The sequence below is a fragment of the Salmo trutta genome, chromosome 9, assembly GCF_901001165.1.
Source record: "Salmo trutta chromosome 9, fSalTru1.1, whole genome shotgun sequence".
Lineage (NCBI taxonomy): Eukaryota > Metazoa > Chordata > Actinopteri > Salmoniformes > Salmonidae > Salmo > Salmo trutta.
This window is the reverse complement of record NC_042965.1, coordinates 2,860,907-2,877,212: the sequence shown is the minus strand read 5'-3', so window position 1 is coordinate 2,877,212 and position 16,306 is coordinate 2,860,907. Positions and strand designations below refer to the sequence as shown.

Below are 16,306 nucleotides of genomic sequence, written 5' to 3'. Positions count from 1 at the left end.
CCAATGGTGCCTTTAAAATATTTACAGAGTTTAAAACTAACCTAATTGACAGAGTGAAAAGAAGGAAGCCTGTACAGAATACAAATATTCCAAAACATGCATCCTGTTTACAATAAGGCACTAAAGTAAAACCGCAAAAGAAATGTGCCAAAGAAATGAACTTTATGTCCTGAGTACAAAGCATTTGTTGCAAATCCAACAGAACACATCACAGAGTATCACTCTTCATATTTTCAAGCACGGTGGTGACTACATCATGTTATGGTTATGATTGTCATCGGCAAGAACTAGGGAGTTTTTGGGGAATAGAGCGAAGCACAGGCAAAATCTGGTTCAGTCTGCTTTCACTGGGAGACAAATTCCCCTTTCAGCAGGACAATAACTAAAACACAAGGCCAAATACACACTGGAGTACCTTACTGATACAACATTGAATGTTCCTGAGTGGCCTAGATACAGTTTAAGACAAGACTTGAAAATTACAGTCTAGCAATGATCAACAACCAACTTGGCAGAGCTTTAAGAAGTTTAAAAAGAATAATGTGCAAATAAAGTACAATCCAGGTGTGCAAAGCTCTTAAAAGACATACCCAGAAAGAATCACAGCTATAATCGCTGCCAAAGGTTATTCTAACTGTATACTTACACTACCGTTCAAAAGTTTGGGGTCACTTAGAAATGTTATTGTTTTTGAAAGAAAAGCTATTTTTTTGGGGTCCATTAAAATAACATGAAATTGATCAGAAACACAGTGTAGACATTGTTAATGTTGTAAATGACTATTGTAGCTGGAAACGGCAGATTTTAATTGAATATCTACATAGGCGTAGTTTTTGGCAATGTCTCGCATGGAATAGCCTTCGTTTCTCAGAACAAGAATAGACTGACGAGTTTCAGAAGAAAGTTCTTTGTTTCTGGACATTTTGAGCCTGTAATCGAAACCACAAATGCTGCTGCTCCAGATACTTAACTAGTCTAAAGAAGGCCAGTTATATTGCTTCTTTAATCAGAACAACAGTTTTCAGCTTTGCTAACATAATTGCAAAAGGGTTTTCTAATGATCAATTAGCCTTTTAAAATGATAAACTTGGATTAGCTAACACAATGTGCCTTTGGAACACAGGAGTGATGGTTGCTGATAATGGGCCTCTGTACGCCTATGTAGATATTCCATTAAGAATCAGCCGTTTCCAGCTACAATAGTCATTCACAACATTAACAATGTCTATACTGTGTTTCTGATCATTTTGATGTTATTTTAATGGACAAAAAATGTGCCTTTCTTTCAAAAACAAGGAAATATCCACTGTAAGTGACCCCAAACTTTTAAACGGTAGTGTATGTAAATGAGATATTTCTGTATTTCCTTTTCAGTAAATGTGCAAAAATATCTAAAAACATGTTTTCACTTTGTCATTATGGGGTTTTAGTGTGTGTCGATGGGTGAGAATTTTTGGGAGATTTACTCCAATTTGAATTCAGGCTGTAAACACAACAAAACGTGGAATAGGTCTAGGGGTTTGAATACTTTCTGAAGGCACTGTATGTTCTTCCGTGTTTCCATGCCACTGTAGCCGTGTTGGGTGTCAACGGCTGTTCCTGGAGAGGGGGTTCACCGTGACTTCTCAGTCATATTGTACCTGTCCAATTTCTGTACTCAACCCACTGTGAGTGACCTATGACCTTCACATAGGTCATGACCCCTGGAGCTCCCTGAGAGGAAATGTCATTGAGTAACTGGAGTCAGTGTCCCTGGTGTCTGTGTGTCCAGCACCTCAGATATCAGCTTTGGCATGACCCCTGAACCCTAATACCCTGCCAGAAGAACACATCCATGGTCTCTCTAGAAGATACAGCCCACGTCAGTATTTCACATCCCTATAAGTAAACACATTGTATTAGACTAGAGTAAGGCCGGGATTCAATCCAAGGCACATTATAGAGCCACGCTTCGAATTGGACTTTTAAAGGTAATTTACAGTGAATGCAAACATCCAGAAAAATGCCTTTAAAAGGCACCTTGTCAGCTGTTCAGCTCTATAACGTGGATGTAAGTTGGGTGGATATAAACTTCTGTTTTGGGTTGGGAGGCCTTACAGCAAGCTCACTTTACAGTAACATACACAACTTTGACCAAGACAAGTTAAACCATGTACATGTGGATATAACCGTCATGCCTGTATTGGCATTCCTTATTTATTTTTGATTGTTTATAGCTACTTGCTTGACATTTCTTTCTAGGAAACCACTACCAAGGGCTCTATTCAATCCGTAGTGCTGAACAGCGATTGAAATTTCAAGGCAATGTTCCCGCATTGGCAGAGACTGCACTCACGGTAAATGTTGCATACGTCTGCTCAATCGGAAATTACCTTTACATTTCAATTGCGCTTTAGCGCTGAACTTCAACATACGGATTGATTCGGGCCCCAAGTCTTGTGTCAGGCTCACACTATAAGATTGGAACAGTGGCTCCAGTGTAGTGAAGTCTGTTTTTAGGAACAACCAGCAGAGGCGCTGTTGCACTAGCTATGGAAGCTTGGGTTGCGTGTGTAGTGACCGTGTTAGCGATGCCTTGCTTTCTTTCAAAATGTGGGACTGCTGTACTGATATTGAGCACTTCATCTTTATATAGTCTATGGTTGGATGAGCCTAACTAAATTGATTTCAGATAACTTACCTGATCTAAGTTATCAGATTTAATTAAAACCCATATGCTGAAAGTTTAATTAGGTCTCATCAAGAAGAAATTACTGATTCTCACAACAACGTCAATTTTTAACAAAAGTTTATTAAACTCAAAAGAAATACTAGACAGAAGGTTACAATCATTCAGGACATTCGTACAATATCTATATATGATCGTGATTAAGAAACTATAAAAAGACAAAAGGAGAAATTAGACATACAAATAGTGAATGAAACTAATTCAAATGAGTAATATTGCACTTTGTTTCTAAAACATTTCAGATGCACTCTCCCATTTCTAACGTTTCGATTCCTCACTTTAGTAAGTCAGGAATTTAGCTTTGAAAAACTGGACTAGACTGAGGCCCGAACAATGGACTATAGAATTGACCAACCTGAAACAGCTTTAAGCTTATTCACTTGTATTTTAGCTTGATACATATTCCCCAAGATAAAAATCGAAAAAAACAAAAACAAAAGTGATTTTATCTTAGAATAGCGGTCTATTCCATTTGTAAGCTAATTCGTTCTCAGTGGGAAGGGAGGGTTGCTGATCCACAGCTGTTCCCTGAAGCTGAAAGGTGAGTAGAAACGGGGTTGTCTGACTGGATAACAAACCATCAATGCCCAAGTACATAAACTAGCCCAGTCATCACTAAACGCATTCAGAAAAACACACAGAGGCTTGTCCAGGGATCGTCATTTTTTTTGTTGTTTTTTTAAACAATTTCTTTAAAAGGAACTTTTTTTTCTTCCCTTTTTGTCCCTTTGAAAAGCATGAAAGGACTAAATCACACATACAAAGAAAAGAAAATAGCTAAAAGAGTAAAGTTGTAAATTATATCGACACTTGATAATGAAGCATCATAATTATGTCAGTTCTGTGTCAAGGCCACCAAGATAAGATCACTTTAATTCGTAGTTTGTCTGTCACTGTAAGCAGTATTCTTATAGTTGCTAGCTAGATCTAAACAGAGCACACACACACACACACGTACAAACTTGTCAACTAATTATAACTGTAAACTTTCAAAAAACGTCTTAGAAGATGAAATAATGCATTTATGTCCAACACAACACTGCTTGACTAAATGTCTCATCAGGAAATGATGTGGATACCCAACTTTTTACAGACCTTCACTGTCAATGCAATTTTAAAATGTTTTCCTTATCAAAAAAAGTGCCTCATGTTTAAGACGATGCCAAATCTCCACTATTACTGGTCTAGGTGTTGAATGAGTTTGAAAACCAATGTATTACTCATTTCAACCTACCACTACTTGTTCTGGCCAGTTTGAGCGGAGCTTTAGCAACGTCCAATTCTTCCCCAACATTTAGCCAGGCTGGGTTTCGTCTGCCCCGTTATTTGAAGCAGATCATATCATGTAGTCTTACTTTTTTTTAAAATTATATATCATTCTAGCATTTCAGGCTTCACTGGTCTGGAAAATAAAACAGTTGGTGAATGAAGACGGCAAGTGCAGCGATGGCAAAAAGGGAATGTCGTTCATTTTGGAAAGCTGCATTGCTGCTCTGTGTGTATGTCTCTTCTCTCTTGATATGGTAATATACTTTTTTTTAATTAATTTTTTTAAGAAATCCTCCTTTCACTATTTCAAACAGTACAATTAAAACAAAACATTTTCTTTTTCAACCGTTTGGCAAGTGAGAAGATCACCTGAGACAGTGCTTTTTTTTTAGGCAGTATGTATGCCTCTGTGCTATGAATAGAGGGGCTGCAGACACAGAGTGTGCGAATTCTGATATGTCCCACTCTTTCCATCTCACACACACACGCACATACACACAATTCTCTGTGTTTCATGCTATACTTGAGTGGCAAGCTCTAGCCTGCGGCTCCTCTACTCCAGAACAAGCACAACATAAACACGACGCAAACAATGCTTGGCATAAAAGGCATTCTAAGTTTGGAACTAAATCAAAGGGCAGAACATAGTACAGAACCAGAAAAAAAGGATGCCACACTTTGAACCAAACTGAGGAGGCAATATCGAAAAAGAGCTTTTGGATGGAGAGTGTGCTACTGCATTCAAGTCCAGTCTACAAGTCATTAAGGAAATGTAATAAGGAAAAATAACATCTTAAAACAGCTTAAACACGGTCAGTGCATTGTCTTTGTCCAAATATGTTCTCTGCGTTGTTCGAAGTTGTGCGGATAAGGAGTTTACGAGTTAAGCCTGCAGTCTCTTTAGTCCAGCATGTTACTAGGCAGAAAAAAAACAATTAGTGATTATTTTTTCTTCTTAAAATGGAGCCACACAACTCAAGCAAAGAATAACATGTGCAAAAATCCCAAATGAGGCAGGAGGAGGCTAGTCTTTGCTCCGTTGCTGACTTCTGCTGAGCGCTTCAGACAGTGGTGGTTATATTGTATTCTCTTCTTCCTGTTTTTCTTTTTTTCTGCTCAGGTCTCGACATGATAGTTCTGCTCTATGTGAAAGCCATGTCCGCAAGTGCAGTGGTTACAGAAAAAAAGCAGGCGATTAAGAGCCATAGGCAGACATGGCCCTGGCGTGTCATCACTCACTCCACCAAGGCTGTCTCCACTAAAGAGTTTTTTTCCCCCTCCCCCTCACAGGTTAGGTTGATGTTCGACCGGCCTTTCCCCAGCCAGGCAGGCAGGCTGACAGGAAGGCAGACTTCCTGTGCCTTTCTCTGTGGGAGGGGGCAGGGCTTTGTTCACCTGTGGTATTTGTTTGTTTGTTTTTTTTCCCTCTCGACGTTGACGGCGGAGTGCGAACGCTGTCACCAGGGAAAAATACAAAAACAGAGTTGACTAGAAACGCCCCAAACTTCTCCGGGCAGGGCTCTGTGTTTCCTTCAACGTGATGGACAAGTGTCAGGTCTCCGCTCCTCCGTCCGGCTGGCTTGATCAGGATTGGGATCAATCTAGAGGAAGAGGAGGAAACACTGCTTTAACGAAAAGACCAGGACCTCTTGGCTACCAGACTTTAGTATGATCACTTACTGCAGTGTGTAAAAGTCGAGGGTGTACGCTGTGCTGATGCATACCTCTGAGTAGAGCGGAGGGGGCTGGAAGCGGAACTCCTGGATATAGGCAAAGAGTGGTCCCTCGAACTCATCCCTGGCTGAGGTCACCTCCAGGCTCCGTCTCTGCTCCTCTGTCACGATCTCTGAATAGCTAGGTGGGGCTTCAGGACGCTCTGGCAGGGCCATGCCTAGCCAGCTCATGGTCATGCTGCACTGGCTGCTGACACTGGAGGTGCGGCTGCCGAAGGGGTGCAGTGGGATAGTGCCGATGACCAGTGGCAGGTTCAGAGACAGGTTCATAGCTCCGGGGATGTCCACGTACACCTGGAGAGGGTAAGCAGCACACAACTGAGGGTTAGAACTGAAGGCCCACCTTCAATGAACAACAAACCTGTGTGTTCAACAGTGTTAAGACTTAGGCAAGGGGCAGTCCCGATGACAGGGTAAAGAGATCATTAGCACCACTAAGACAGGTGTTGCCACTAATATTCTAGACTGATCCTCTTAACTGCGTATGGAGAGAACACAAGGTATAATGGGAGTGTCTTTGCCATGACTGCCTAGGTCACAGGCCTTTATGGGAACCATAGAGAGCTTTCTAGGAACCACTCAAGAAACCTATTCAAAATGTGCCTCGTACCAATGTGGATCCTAATGACGCATATTCTCATTTTACAGCACACTATACTCCATATTTATATGGATGACAGCTACAGATTTCTCTCAACCTGTTTGAATTGGTTTACAAATGTCAGAGCGAGAAAGAGATGGTCTCTCCAGGGCAGTAGCTGTACTAACCATGAGAGAATACTCCACTCGGATGATGCTGCAGTCCAAGATGGAGGGAGAGATGGGGGGGATCTTCAGCATTTTGCCACTCCACGTCTCCGTCTTGCCCGAGGACAACGACTCTCCTCGGAGGTTGGCCACCAGCTGTTTGACCTCCTTCATTTTCCCTTTGGCGTAGAAGGTCTGTGTTTGGTAAATGGCAGCCTTTGGCACGACCATGCGAGACGAGCAATTCTCAATTTCGGCGAAGATCTGAATAGACTCTCCTGCAAAGACAAGATAGAAGGGGTTTAGTTAAATCAGTTAAAGGATCATTGGATTGAGATGGCATCAAACATAATAAGGCAGTCATCTACAGTCATTAATCTACAAGAGTGCCAAATGACTAATCAATAAGAGTGACAATGAGTCAGGGTGTTCCTCTTACCTGGGGTATAACCCTTCCTTTCGATTTTGGCACTTAAGGAGATTGGACCTGAGGTGCAGAACCAGCAGCATAAAGTCTTGTCTTTCGTGCCTGCCTGGGGCGACTGAAACAGAGAGCGAAAACAAGGAAACGTAAGTGTTTGGAAAATTCTTTATTCCTCTACCCAATCATCCCTAGGGGGAAAATACATGTTATTGGCCCCCTGGCAGAATCTGCACCTTGTGCAGCTAGCATAATGACATACAGCGCCTGAGGCATGTTTAGACAGCAAGTGGCTGTCACAGACAAACAATATTTAAAATAATTTCCCACTCAGCAGTAATTTCACACACACATAAATCAACATCATCACTTCATTTTAACCATGTGCTGTATGTCATAATTTCTCTACTGATCAGGAAATAATCTGTTAGGTATGGCGAAACCGTGTTTTTCACAACCAATGTCCAGTGTGCTTTGTGTCAGTTGGTACAACATCAACAACAACATGTGGGACAAGCACATTCTGCGACCACAATAATAGGCACTGGCAGCCACCACAACAAATCAGATTACAACAAATGAAAAGTAAGGGGCCTGAGTGCTGGTACTGGCTAATTCTTTCTATATTTAGGCAACGATTGTGGCTAGGAATTCGTCATACTTCTGCCTTTAAGTCACTCTCTTGGCTGCCAATGAAACTCGATCGCCGTTGCCAAATGAACAATTCTGAAGAGATTAGGGGTAACCGAGGAAGTGCCTATAGTCTACTACACATACAAACACTGTACAGGAGAAAGATCCTTAAGCTCACCAGCAGTAAGGGAGTGTTGATGTCGATGTGTTCGAAGACTGTGAATTCTTTCTTGGTCTTCATGGGCAGAAGCCATGGCCTGTGTAGCTCGGCCTTCACCCAGTAGCGCACACTGCCATGTTTCCCTTCGAACGAGGTAGCCAGGGGTCTGAGAGGGGACAGAGAGAGAGACAAGGGGGGGGGGGGGGGGGGGGGGGGGGGGGGCAAAAACAGGTCATTTCAGGAGAACAAAGCCAGACGCTATTTCAACCTTCAACTAAGGACAGACATAAGGATATTTAATAGAAGTATTTGTCCTTAAAAAAGAAAAATCTGTCTTTTGATAGGTAAAGAGGAGATACTTACATCTGTGGAAGCTCAAGGCTGAATGCATACTCATGTCTTCCTGAATGGATAGTGGTGAGTCCTTCTTCTGAGTTGTCATCATCTGAAACAAGAGAGGGACAATATTCCAACACGTATACCATACCTGGAAAATATACAGCACGATGTCACCTACGTATCAGAACACAGACATAAAACAATACCACCACAACAGAGAGGAACAGAGCACAATAGAACTTCATTTCATAATTATTAGCATTTTTTATTTTTGGACACCAGGAAGGCACAGCTTGTAATGACAATGATGAGAAGAAGAAAAAAAATGACAAATGTGAAATTATGATCTCTGTGATTAAAGATCCTTTTGACCCTTCTGGAAACACATATTTACCCATCTATATATATAAAAAATACAATAAAAATAATTATTGAACAAAAATCCTTTGACAGATTGTTTAAATCAGTATTGAAATTAAAATATTGTTTTTATAAAAGCACATAAGTGATATAATCTGTCCCAATTAACTGTAAAATAGAGAATCTAATAGTTATTTCTAACATTATGTATTATTCTTGTGTAATAGGCGGAGGGGGGGCGTTGCGTTAATAAGCATTATATGGTCTGTAAGAAAATGTAGATTTTTTGTAATTCTCTTTACATAAAGTCTACCCTGCTGTGTATTATTTAAAAGTTAGGCGTTATGGAGCGGGAGCTCGGTTTCTGCCAGCTCAGCGCTCCCTCCCGGCCTTAAGCAGCGGCAGAGTCGTGGTAAACAACTGCCGAACTGTCACTCAAAAGCAGACTGGAGCAGGAGAGGACCGGCCTAAACCGGAGCGAGCAGCTTCCCCCAAGCCGGCTCTCTCATAACGCATTCACTGTGTGCGGCGTTCAGTCAGCGGCTCAACCAAACGTGCTCACGATCAGGCACAGCCCTCTCAAGACCTGACGCGTGTACTGCACCATGTACCAGTGAGATTTCACTCGCTCAATATTACACGTCAAGAAAATATCGCAACGGATAGAATAGAGGAACACACACAGTTATTGAAAAAGAGGACAGACAAAGAAGCAAATGATATTACTTAAAACCTTTATTAAAGTGCCACGGATACCCTTAACTGCATACATGATTGCAATGGAGACACATAGTAAGGCTTTGACCATTTCAAGAAACTTAAACTATTCAACAATCGATATAAAAACATTAGCAACATGCATACATTAATTCCCCATACATAGATCAAATACATTATGTTCACCATCAAGAAACATTCAAATCACAGCCAGTAACAAGGAAAAGGTAACTAAGTTATACATTGGGGCAACACTGTACAAAATACTTGATGGCATAAATTCCCACCCCACATTAAATGAAGCTACTTCAATTCTCGGACTGACCTTTCTATCCAATCAGCTGAAAGATCTACTACCTCAGGAACAAGCTAACAAGGACTACCAAGTTTCAGTGATGTGTAATTTTGAAGCGAACAAAAAGTAGTAGCCTACATTTATTATCCCGCAAATAGGCTAAATTGTTATGCCTTCAGATAATCCAATTGATTTATTCCAATTTCTAGTTCATAGGCAATTGCAGGCCTTGTTACGCACCATTCACTATGCTACACACAGTAAGCTAGCACTAATCACTAGATACAAGCATAATAGAATAGGCTAAATGGAACGAATACAATTTCTTTTCATGCGACTTTGTAACAATTGTGCTGACAGGTCTGACACAAAGTTGCCGACTTTTTTTTTTTGTTCTGTCATTTTCTGCAAAAGCATGAGGTCATTTGAAGACACATGAGCACTTCAGCCAATCAACGGAGAGAAAGCCCAGTCCCTTCACCCCACACAACCAGTTTCTGAACAGGATTGAACCAGCTTTGAACAATGGTGGAAACTTAAGAATAGCTACAACGTTAAACTTTACATGATCGCTCGATAACTATTTTTTTTGGGGGGGGGATCAAACTGCACATATGTAAACAGACTGCTATGCACCTTCGTGAACTGCGTTTGAGAAAATATTGTAATTCGTAGAATTGTTATAGAGGCTAAAGTGAAGGAAGGATAGAGAGGACTCCCATTCACTATGCAGCCGACAGCCAACATGATAGGCTAAAGATACACTTTAGAATTATGTAGGCTATATGACTACATGATTATGAAGTATCATGCTTAAATAAATTCCCATATGTTAAATATAAAAAATTCATTGAATAATACTGTAGTTGACATGTCTCAAGACAGCCTACATAATACTGGCTATACAGCCGTCTATAACACATTATGTTTTATAGACGGCTGTATAGCCAGTATTAAACCAAATAAAAGGTACTGTTGTGAGGTGCTTCATAGATCTTCCCCAAACCTTCCTATGTTATACATTCAATTGTGTTCATTGTTAGCCTATAGTATAGGTTGACAGCACAACAGCATTTCTCTGTATGGAACCTCAAGAGCCACCATGACTAGCCTACACAGAGCACGTCAATAACAAAGTTATTTCTTTAGCTACAAATAAGGTTGTATATTCTTACCTCTTTCATGTCCAATTAGGATGTCTCTATGGTTTAGATATTCTACTTCTTCAGTGTAATTTTGCGTATAGGCAGTGTTGGAGCCAGCATTTCGCGATTCAGTCCAACGAACTTTCGCAAATCCTTTTGCATGAATTTTAAGAGATTTCACACGGATTTCTCCAGTGACTTCGATGATCACCCTCCCTGAGACCGAGTCCCCACTTGCGAAAACGGGGACATTGCTGTCATTGAGACAGTCGTAGCTAACGATGAAGCTCTTCACCTTTCCTAGCACCATGGTGAAAGAAAAAAATATACAGGTAGCCTACCGAAAAATGAAAGTATATGAAAAAGAATCTCATAAGAAACAAAATCTGTATTTTAACGCCGATCAATATCTTTGCCCTGCAAAAGCAGTGGGCATGATCAGGGCTCTCTTTGACAACAGTTCATTTAGATGTAAAGGCTTAATAACAGCAGTGGATGCTGTTATCGTCCGCCCGTCTGCGCGTTGGTCTCTGGTCAAAGACAAGGAACTTTCGTCGCTCAGCTCACTTTAAGCGATGATTTTGTGAAAAACAACCTATAGAGCATGCGCAGAACTTTTTCAGCCCCCTCCTTCCGCCTTATGGAACAAGGTAGAGAGTGGCAGTCAGCCAAATAACAAGTTTGGTTAAACAGCTGATGGTATTACAAAAGCAGGCGTGCATCCACCGTAAATAACTCGAGTTTAATGTTCACCCTACAAAACAATACTCAAAGTCAAATAAGTCAAATAAACCTGTTACATTACTATATTATGTTGGTAGGCATACATTTTTCAGTGGATTTCCACAGGGGATGATGCATCATAGCCATACTGATTTCGCCCAGACAGCATGCTCGGTATCAACAGCCAACCCACTCGTACTTACATTTTTTTTACTTAAGTCGTTTTTTGGGGTATCTGTACTTTACTATTTATATATATTTTTTTACAACGTTTACTTTTACTCCACTACATTCTTAATAAAGAAAATTAATGTACATTTTACTCAGTACATTTTCTCTGACGCCCAAAAGTACTTGTTACATTTTGAATGCTTAGCTGGACAGTAAAATGGTCCAATTCCTGCACTCATCCAGAGATTATCCCTGGTCATCCCTACTGCCTCTGATCTGGCGGACTCACTAAACACAAATGCTTAGTTTGTACATTATGTCTGTGTTGGAGCATGCCACTGGCTATCCGTAAAGAAAAAAAAAAAGTGCCTTCTGGTTTGCTCAATATAAGGAATTTGAAATGATTTATACTTTTACTTTTGATACTTAAGTATTTTTTTGCAAGTACACTTACTTTTGATACTCAAGCATATTTAAAACGTTTGATACTTAAGCATATTCAAAACATTTTTGTTGTTGTTAGATTTACTCAAGTAGTATTTTACTGGATTACTGTTACTGGAGTCATTTTCTATTAAGGTATCTTTACTTTTACTCAATATGACAATTGGGTACTTTTTTCCACCGTTGGAATCTATAGTGGGTTTCGATCGGTCAATAAAGCCGCGATATCACAGTGCTTTTGCATAAATTCGGTTTCCCCAACTTTGGTCGCGCTCTGTTCACGCTCCCTCGCCTATGCTATAGCATTGCCGAAATGAACCCGGCCCACCTCGCTTCCCTCTAATGAAAATGAATGTCTTCTGAAATGTCATCGTCTCTTGTCGTCTCCTGTGAAAATCCACTGTTTAAAATGTACGCTATTATGTATTTATGGCTATAGAAGGGCCTACACACCTGTGCACAACTATGAATAGGCCTAAACCCATTGCTGGTGGACATAAAATCCTGATTAAAATCAAAATAATACACAAAGGCTGTGTTTACACAGGTTGCCTAATTCTGATCATTTTTTCCCACTAATTTGTATTTTTACATCTTGTTCACAGCTGATCTGATTGGTCAAAATACCATTTAGTGAAAAAAATATCAGAATTGGACTGCCTGTGTAAATACAGCTATAGATACTTCGTTTGACTCAAACAACTGATCTGGCATTGCAGACTTTGAGGCTCGGGTCGCCATCTCGTGGCTATCTTGGATATTGTTGTCAATGGGTGCAAGTGAGCATGACACCTGTTGCATGTAGACTTCACACCAATTTCAAGGAGAGATAGAAGTGGCGCAAGGCATATTTTGAAAACCCCTAATTAATAAATAAGATAAGAATGGATAATTTAAGTAAAATGCCAATTGATGGAGGCAACAAACATTATACTTCCACAAAGCAATGTACGATTAGACTTCTTGTAAATACTTCAATCCCGATACAATGTATGATCAGTGGTGTAGTGGGAGCTATTTGCTGGTATACGCCATAAACCCACTTTTTCCCTTTAGTGGGCATTATGTAGGCTATACTCACTAAATAATCCTCACTGCTGCATATCAAAGTAGTATAGTGGAGGAATACGCCGTATCATTTCACTATCTGTGATGTACTAAATGCATGTAAAAAGGTTTGGAAGGCGGTCCATGTACTCCCCCTTCACAGTGGTGGTGACTCTTGTGACCTAAATAATAAAATCGGCCTTTTTCTAAACTTTCTTGCCTAGCTAAAATATTAGAATCCTTGATTGGACTGTTGTTTCTCTTTGCTTATTTGAGCTGTTCTTGCCATTATATGGACTTGGTCTTTTACCAAATAGGGCTATCTTCTGTATACCCCCCTACATTGTCACAACACAACTGATTGGCTCAAACGCATTAAGGAAGTAAATTCCACAAATTAACTTTTAAGAAGGCACACCTATTAATTGAAATATATTCCAGGTGACTACCTCATGAAACTGGTTGAGAGAATGCCAAGAGTGTGCAAAGCTGTCATCAAGGCAAAGGGTGGCTATTTGAAGAATCTCAAAAAAATATATATTTTGATTTGTATTAACACTTTTTTGGTTACTACATGATTCCATTTGTGTCATTTCACAGTTTTGATGTCTTCACTATTATTCTACAATGTAGAAAACAGTAAAACATTTAATAAAACCTTTGAATGTGTAGGTGTTCTAAAACTTTTGACCCATAGTGTACTTTTGGTCATGTAGTGTAGCTAGTTTCAGCGGAATATCAGGCAGCAAGAGTGTGCAGCTCTCAACTGGACTGGTTGTTGCATGGGAGAAGCTCATAGAATTGAATGACATCCGTAGCCGGTAGGGTAGGAAAGAGATTTCAACTCATGATATCTACCAGTAAATTCAAACTAAGACAACAATGGGTATGTAAACCAGGTATTGAAAATGTTTGGTCTGAAGTCTTGGTTAAATCTTTTCAATGCGCAATTCAGTCATCATGCGCTGTTTTAATGAAAATGTCTAAATAGGGCTTCCCCAAAAAAACTTTCCAAATTAAATGTTGACTGCAAAGTAGTCCTACCTGGCAGAATGATATCATGATGATTTGAAGCCTAACAATTGGAGGGCATTTGTTTTGCAAACTCTGCCATCACATGTAGCCTACATTGTACAGTAGGGTGAATTCAGAAAGAGTAGGATATCATATAAATTAACACAGCTTAATCCTGATGTGTTTATTTATTGTTCTGACAAGAGAACATCTAAACGATTGTTACTATGCCCTTGCAGAGAAACCACATGATCAAAATCACATCACTTCATTGGTGTGACATCAGAGGGGGGCAGAGCAAGCTTCAAATAGGAAGCTCACCCTGTGAAGAACACTGCAAGATCATAGCTTTTTTCTGTTTTGATGATAACATTATAAAACTGTCAAATAATGCACTGTGCCAAATTGTGATGTACATACTATGTACTGGTGCATTAAAATACATTAAAAAGTTGACAATATTTTGTTTCAATTTTGTAATTCAGTAATTTGTTTATTTGTTCTGCTTTACCGACTATAGCTAGCTAAAGTAGGACAGCATGGAGTAGCTAAAGTGAGACAGTCTTATAGGCTTTTCCCAATGGAGGAAAGAGATCCAGTTTACATTAGGGACCCCCTCCAATGGAGAAAATAGATCCATAGGGCTCTGGTTCTTGTAGTACTATATCCTGTATTTTTTTGTATTGTAGTACTGTTATTAGTTCTGTTATTTGAGTGAATTCAGAAAAAGTGGGACACTTATTGCATTTCTGTCTTCTGTAACCTCTTCAGACATCCTGTCCAACATATTAGCCCAACACATGATACATTTATGAAACCCTCCGATGTTTCCTAAATCACACAAAGTTGAATTGTCATTGGGGCATAATTAGGACTATAATAATGGTGTCCCACTTTATCTAACCTGCTGTCCCAGTCTACAAAATGCAAACTGAAAATATGGTTGAGTCATGACTCCTGTGAATATGATAAACATTTTTTTTATTTTGTCTTTGATTATGAAACATCTTGAGGATGTGTGTATGGCCATGTAGTCATGGGTGAACAAGGAGTACAGGAGGGGGCTGAGCACCCACCCTTGTGGGGCCCCTGTGTTGAGGGTCAGCGAAGTGGAGATGTTGTTTCCTACCTTCCCCACCTGGGTGCGGCCCGTCAGAAAGTCCAGGATCCAATTGCACAGGGTGGGGTTGAGACCCGGGCCTCCAGCTTAATGGTGAGCTTGGATGGTACTATGGTGTTCAACGCTGAGCTGTAGTCAATGAACAGCATTCTTACATACTGTAGGTATTCCTCTTGTCCAGATGGGATAGGGCAGTGTGCAGTGTGATGGCGATTGCATCGTCTGTGGACCTGTTGGGGCGGTATGCAAACTGAAGTGAGTCTAGAGTGGCAGGTAAGGTGGAGGTGATATGATCCTTGACTAGTCTCTCAAAGCACTTCATGACGACAGAAGTGAGTGCTCCTAATGATAGTCATTTAGTTCAGTTGTCTTTGCCTTCTTGGGTACAGGAACAATGGAGGCCATCTTGAAGCATGTGGGGACAGTAGTCTGGGATAGGGAGCGGTTGATTATGTCTGTAAACACACCAGCCAGCTGGTCTTCGCATGCTCTGAGGACGCGGCTAGGGATGCCGATTGGGCCAGCAGCCTTGAGGGGGTTAACACGTTTAAATGTCTTTCTCACGTCAGCCACGGAGAAGGAGAGGGGGCGCCCGCAGTCCTTGTTTGTGGGCCGCGTCGGTGGCACTGTATTATCCTCAAAGCGGGCAAAGAAGGTGTTTAGTTTGTCTGGAAGCAATACGTCGGTGTCCGTGACATGGCTGGTTTTCTTTTTGTAGTTTTTTTGTAGTAATTGCCTGTAGACCCTGCCACATACGTCTCGTGTCTGAGCTGTTGAATTGCGGCTCCACTTTGTCCCTATACCGACATTTGGCTTGTTTGATTACCTTGCAGAGAGAATAACTACAGTGTTTATATTCAGCCATATTCCCAGTCCTCCTTCCATGGTTAAATGCGGTGATTCGCGCATTCAGTTTTGCGCTAATGCGGCCATCCATCCATGGTTTCTGGTTAGGGTAGGTTTTAATAGTCACAGTGGGTACAACATCTCCAATGCACTTCCTTATAAACTCACTCACCGAGTCAGCGTATAGATTGATGTTATTCTCCGAGGCTGCCCGGAACATTTCCCAGTCCGCGTGATCAAAACAATCCTAAAGTGTGGATTCCGATTGGTCAGACCAGCAGTCATACATACTTGTATAGCCCTTTTCAAAATAATCTCAAAGCGCAAAAAAGTAAAACAACAAAGACAACAGTAAACATGTCACCTCACACGAATGATGCCGCTCCCCCTGTGC

At 40.7% G+C, this 16,306-nt stretch overlaps 1 protein-coding gene across 1 annotated transcript; it reads right to left on the bottom strand.

The window, feature by feature from the left end:
* Positions 1–2,771: 2,771 nt before the first annotated feature.
* On the bottom strand, positions 2,772–10,857 carry arrdc3a (arrestin domain containing 3a). Its single transcript, XM_029762119.1, has 7 exons — positions 10,578–10,857; positions 8,055–8,136; positions 7,710–7,857; positions 6,917–7,019; positions 6,499–6,755; positions 5,722–6,024; positions 2,772–5,598 (listed from the first exon to the last, which is right to left on the bottom strand). Exons 1-7 carry the CDS (start codon positions 10,855–10,857, stop codon positions 5,530–5,532), a joined length of 1,242 nt encoding a protein of 413 aa, XP_029617979.1. The 3' UTR covers positions 2,772–5,529.
* Between the last annotated feature and the right edge of the window lie 5,449 nt (positions 10,858–16,306).

What these genes read in the sequence shown, in the direction of transcription:
- arrdc3a (XM_029762119.1), bottom strand. Translation starts at nt 10,857, where the DNA reads ATGGTGCTAGGAAAGGTGAAGAGCTTCATCGTTAGCTACGACTGTCTC. An exon ending in AGCCTTGAGCTTCCACAGAT is followed by an intron (nt 7,858 to 8,054) that starts GTAAGTATCTCC and finishes GTCCCCTCTCAG; the next exon opens with ACCCCTGGCTACCTCGTTCG. An exon ending in AAGGAAGGGTTATACCCCAG is followed by an intron (nt 6,756 to 6,916) that starts GTAAGAGGAACA and finishes TTGTCTTTGCAG; the next exon opens with GAGAGTCTATTCAGATCTTC.